General features: G+C 60.0%; 1 protein-coding gene across 1 annotated transcript in view; it reads left to right on the top strand.

The window, feature by feature from the left end:
* The window catches only part of CFDP1 (craniofacial development protein 1), a gene marked incomplete at its 5' end in the record, with an annotated part of 69174 nt that extends 66494 nt beyond the window's left edge, over positions 1 to 2680 (top strand). The window contains one exon of the mRNA XM_035898794.1: positions 1907 to 2680. Within this exon, the coding sequence (XP_035754687.1) occupies positions 1907 to 1997 (91 nt within the window). The remainder of the gene's footprint in view (positions 1 to 1906) is intronic.
* Positions 2681 to 5394: the final 2714 nt, after the last annotated feature.

Genomic DNA, 5394 nt, shown 5'->3' on the forward strand with positions numbered 1-5394 from the left:
CCGGCCAAGGCCAACGCCACGGGGTGACGTCACAGTTCCTCCTCCATGCAGAGCTGCTGCTGGCTGCCGTGAGACCGCGTTCCTGGTTCACGATCCGTATCAATCCCCCCGGAGCCAGTCCCTGCCTGCTGGAGAGACACAGCAGCCAGGGAGGAGGAGGAGGAGGAGGAGGAAGGCACTGACCCCTTGCTGGGGCTGGGAGAAGGGAGTCGCAGAAGGAGCTTCACATGTGGTAGCTTGGGCTGTTGCTGCCCGAGCGGTCGGAGTGTTCCCAGGTTAACAGCAGTAACCCCTGTCTCTCGCCTTCCCGGCTGTGGTTGCCGTTGGTGTTCAGCAGCAGAGGGGGAGGAAAACCACACACCCAGCAATATGGCACGCCGTAATATACAGTGTGACCCCCCCGGCTTCCTTCCCGTGGCCTCTCCGGGCCTGGCCCCGGGAGCTGGTCACCTCCCTGCTTGCAGGGATGAAGGGAAGCGACACTCCCCTGCCTGCCTTTCCGGAGCCACTGTGGGGAGGGGGCCGGGGTGCACGGCCCTCCTCTGATGGCGAGGGGCAGGGGGCTGAAAAAAAACCTCCTCCCTGCCAGCACATCGTGGGCGTGACACCACGCCGGGCCCCTGCCCCTCGCAGCCGGCGGAGGGGGCCGCCGAGGAGCGGGAAATCGCTTGCTGAAATGAATTTGTATTAATTCTTTTCCAATGACTGCGTGGGCAGGAGCATCAGGGCCATCCCTTGCAGCAAGGGTGAAGGCACCCTGGTCCTGGGAGCACATTCAGGACCGGTTCAATAGCTGTGGCATAAAGCAGAGACATTGTCACCAAATGCGGTGCAGCCCCTCTGTCCTGGAGGGGGTTTCAACCTTCCCGTGCCGTTGGGTCTTCAAGCACCTTCACACATGCTGCCAGCCACCTAGGAGCCTAGAAAACCCACGGAGCCTGCGACGCCCATCTTCCCCGCAGCCTGTGGTCTTGCTTTCAAGCAACGGGCCTCTCCGGTGAGCAGGCACCAGCTGTGGCGCAGGAAAAGCAGCGACCGGCAGAGAGAAGCCGAACACGGCGGCTCATGCATCTCACGCCAGTGCTGAGCGTCATGACCTTGTCATGACAGCCAAGTGTTTGCCACCCTGGAACAAATGCAAAACAATTGTGATGATTCAATTACAGCTCCTGTTTTGAATTGCAATTTCGCTCCCTCTGTAGGTTAATTAGTAGCACAGCCCCGGGCTATCTGTGGCAAGGGTTTGCAGCAAAGTACATTAAAATTCAGCTGCGTGCCATTAATGAGCAGCAAGGTGCTTTTCCAGGCACAGGCCTGCTTGCCTCCTTCCTTGCAGCACTCAGGTGCCTCGCTGAGAGGGAGAAGTAAGTACTCAGCGGTGGTTAGGAGCTGGTCTGTGGCTGGGAAACCCCTGGCCTGAATCCCTGGGCTGCTGCAGGCTTGTTGGGTGATGCTGGTTTGCGTCCCCGTGGCTCCCTGTGCCCGTGATTGGCTTCCATCGTGGCTCGTGCTGCTGTGGTTGGGTTGGAGATGGTTTGCTGGGGGGTGCCTGGGCAGCCTCAGAGCTGCCTCTGCTGCCAAGCACCTGCCCCAAGCCTGTTCAAGTCGTTGGTGAAGGTCATTTCTCAGCCGTAACAGAAAAGCTGGAAGCAGCTAGCCCACAGCTCCTGCCTACAGGCACTCTTTGCCCTAGAACTCTGAGAGTCCCCTGGGTGGCACGCATCAGGCTGAGGAGCAGTTTTGGTGTCTGTAGGAGATGCTTAGTGCAGTCATCAGCTCATGGCAAGAGCGGGAGGGAGGCAGATGATGCTTTCCCTCCCTGCTCGTCCCTTCGGGTTGGCTTTGCCTGGGGCTGAGGGGCAGCACGGGCACTGCTTACAGCCTCTGCCTCTCTGCCTTCCTGCAGGTACATCGAGAGGAAAGCATTCCTGGAGCGCGTGGATCACAGGCAGTTCGAAATCGAACGCGACATCAGACTGAGCAGGATGAAGCCCTGATGTGCTGGGAGTGGCGGTGGGGGATTCTGCTCCCTTCTGTGCCCAAGTGCTGGCTGGGGGCTGCCAGCCACCGCCGGACCAGCAGGCACAGAAAACATTCTCTACCCAAGACTCTGCCTGTATGTCTCAATGTACAGGTTTTTCCTTTTACTGTAATAGTTTGGGGAGGGTATTTGTCAGTGGGCAGGGGGTACTTCAAGGGTTAAATGGTCCAGCAGGCGACAGAAGAGACCGGTGTGATTCTGGCAGGCGGCTTTCCAAGGAGAAGAGATGGTGGCACCCATCCTTCACCAACTGCGGGTGCTTCTGGCAGCAGGAGGAGCGCCCGAGGCTGGGAGGGTGCTGGAGCCTGGGTGAAGTCTGGGCTGTTGTATTTGGTTGAGAGGAGCTGCAGGAAGGTTTTGTGGCTGCTGTATGTGTGCAAGCCCTGCGATTCAGGGCTGGAGCCCTTCTCCCCGCTCTGCCAGCCCCACAGCGCTCCCTGCCCCTCCGTGCTACACTCCTGCCTGGACAAAGCCGAACTGTCTGTACTTGTGTGGGGTCTGATGATGCGGGGGGGGTTGGTTTAAGCAAGGCGATGAAGAAATCCTTCCTTGTTCACGCTGTCCAGAAGATGGGAGCTGCTGCAGCAGGCAGGATGGGCCAGGATCCGAGCATTCAACGTGAATAAAGTTTTCCATCCCAACACTCTTGCATGCTGGCAGCGTAGTTTGTGGGGGAAGCAGAGGACAAAGAAATAAGGGGTCGCATACAGTAGCGAGCGTCTGACCGCAATCATGAAAATCCCTGCTCAGAGGTGGCTGGCGCCTGCCTTGATGGCAGCCTGAGGACCCAGGGCAAGTGCTTGGATCGCTTTCCCTCTGCAGTACTGGGGCTGGTGGTGGGATTAAATGCAGAGCTGCGGGGTGATGGGGATGGTGTAGTCCTCCCGTAGCAGTGCTGCCAGGAGTGAGGAAACCCACCCAAGGCCTGGCCATGCAGGGACATTCAGCAAGAGAAGCTGAGGGTAGCAAGGTGCCTGGGCATGGGGGGAGCGGCTGGAGCTGGAGGCCAGCAATGCACCAGCCCCCCCGCCACCCCCTTGCTCCGGCTGGCTGAGTTCCGCAGCTGCCCGTGTTTGGCTCCTGCACATCCTCGGAGCAGAGGTGCTCACCAGCCTCTCCCCATGCGACGCTCTGAGCCCGCTCGGTGGGGCAGCCTGTGCCGGCACTGAGCCAGGGGGGAAAGCGGCACAAGCCCCATCCTTCCTGCTAACGGGGCAAGCAATGCTGCCGCTGCCGCTGGCCCCTTGCCTGCGGCTCTGAACGTGGTCTCAGCTTTGGGCTCACGTGTCAGCTGCTGAGTCAGCCCTTGCTCTGTGGCCGCGTTGCAGGATAGAGGAGAACAAAACACCACGTGCTCGGGGGGAGCTGCAGCCTTTGGCAACCTGTTATGTACAGAATCGGCTGTTGCGGGCCTGCTTAAACGAGCCTGAAATTGGGCAGAAACAAGACAAGGGGGGTGATGACATGTTTTCATCTCCAAACACTTCCAAGCCTGTTGCTGCTTTGGTTTTGGTTGCAAAAACAACTGGAGTCCTTGTGCAGGGCACCGTTGCGGGGGGGTTTTGGCTCGGGACTCCTGGCTGGCAGCGAGCAGCCCTGGCTGCTGGGCTGGACCTGGGAGGGGGCTGCGGTGTAAGGCAGGTGAATAAAGTATTTGGTAGCCAGGCTGCTGGCATGCTCAGGGTGGTGCAGGACCATCTCTGGCCCCTGCTCTCCTCCCTGTGTGCTGGACTGGGGAGTCAGCCGGGTCCTGCCCTGCTCGCAGGGTCACTCCCAGCAGGGACCCCGAGGCAGCCCGGGTTTGTTTTGCAGCCAATCCTTGCTGGCGGCGAGATGCACGGGCAGCAGCTCTGCGGGGTGGCCGCAAGCAGGGCGGGAGGGCTGGGCCCACTGGAAGCACTGAGCAGGCAGCAGGGGAAATGATTTGCCTTTTGCTGTACTTCGCTCTGCTGGGGCGGAGGAGGAGAGGAGGGAATATTTGGGATCTTCTCCACCCTGTGTCCCCCCTGTGACTGTGGCCCTGGGGACTCGCACGCAGGACGAAGGTGGGGAAGGGTCATGTCACCCTCGCGCAGGCTGGGTCCCCATGGGGGCTGCCAACCGAAATCCTGGCCGCGGCACGGGCATCCCGGCTGCTGCTGGGTGCTGCCTGCCGTGTCGGGCCTCCCATGCGGCTGCGTTCTAGGGCTCATTCTGCTCCAGCAGCTTGACAGCATCTCAGGGTCTAAGAAATGGAAGATAATTCTGTGTGTTGTGTTATAAGCAAGAGCTGAACGGAGATGCAACAGGGGAGCCTTTGGGGATCCTGGAGGTCAGAGGCACTAAACCCAGCCCTGCTCTTAAAAGCCTTGAAGAGCTCCAGGCTGTGTCCAGAGGGAGCTCCGCAGCAGTGTCAGGCTTTGGATTCACACCATGCTAACAGTGGGTTAGTGGGATCTGTTCGGCCCCGCGTCTGCTGGCACGCTGGTAAATTGGGAAAATCAGTGAGCCCAATGTGAGGGATCCTGCCTGCCAGCTCAGCACTGCTCTCCAAAAGTGCTCCGGCCTCTCTTCTCTGGGGTTTTTTCCATCCCTTCAGCTGAGCAAACGTGGAAAATTTTGAAATCTTGGAAGCAACCCGACCTGCTGGAAAAGTGCGGTTTAATGGCAGTGGCCGAGAGCCTTGGCTCCCCTCTCCGCTGGGCTCCCCGGCTCACGGCAGCGTGGTGTGCCCGGCTCAGCTCGGAGGATGCCACGGTCTGCAGTGCCAGCTCCAGGCCTGGCAAGCTGGGACAGGCTCCGGGACGGCCAGGAGGCAGCCTCCAGCCTGGGGCAGATTCCTGGCTTCCTCCGCGCACGCTCCCAGGCATCCCGCGTTTTTGCTTGGTTGGGTCATGTATTCCTCGCCTCTCTTTCCTGAAGACGAAGAGTGATTTACAGGTCCCCAGAAAACACAGCTTGGCTGCTTAGGAAGGAGAAGAAAAAAAAAAAAGCCCAAACCCCACTCCGCTTGCTATTTCCATCGCCCGGCCGCCTTCCCACGAAGGGGGGTGGCCCTGGTACCCACCAGCCCTCAGCACCCCCGCTAGCCCTGAGCTTTGTGGAGGGAGCAGAGCTCCCAGGAGACACAGATCCCTCTCTCGAGACGTCCCCACCTTGAGCCGTATTCTCCGGGAAGCTCCGTAGGCTGGGACCCACCCAGGGCATTTGCTGGGGATAATTTTGGCCCTGCAAGGAGTCCCTGGTGGCCCAAGCATCACCTCACCCCAAGGAGCTCCCCCTTCCCCGGCTGCCTGAAGGGGCCCCTTGTGTGGCTGGGCCCCGAACAAGGCGGCAATTGTGTCCCTGTGCCCCGATGGTTGGGGCTTCTGCTG

The sequence above is a fragment of the Egretta garzetta genome, unplaced genomic scaffold (genome assembly GCF_000687185.1).
Source record: "Egretta garzetta isolate BGI_Z169 unplaced genomic scaffold, ASM68718v1 scaffold27, whole genome shotgun sequence".
In the NCBI taxonomy this organism is placed as follows: Eukaryota; Metazoa; Chordata; class Aves; order Pelecaniformes; family Ardeidae; genus Egretta; species Egretta garzetta.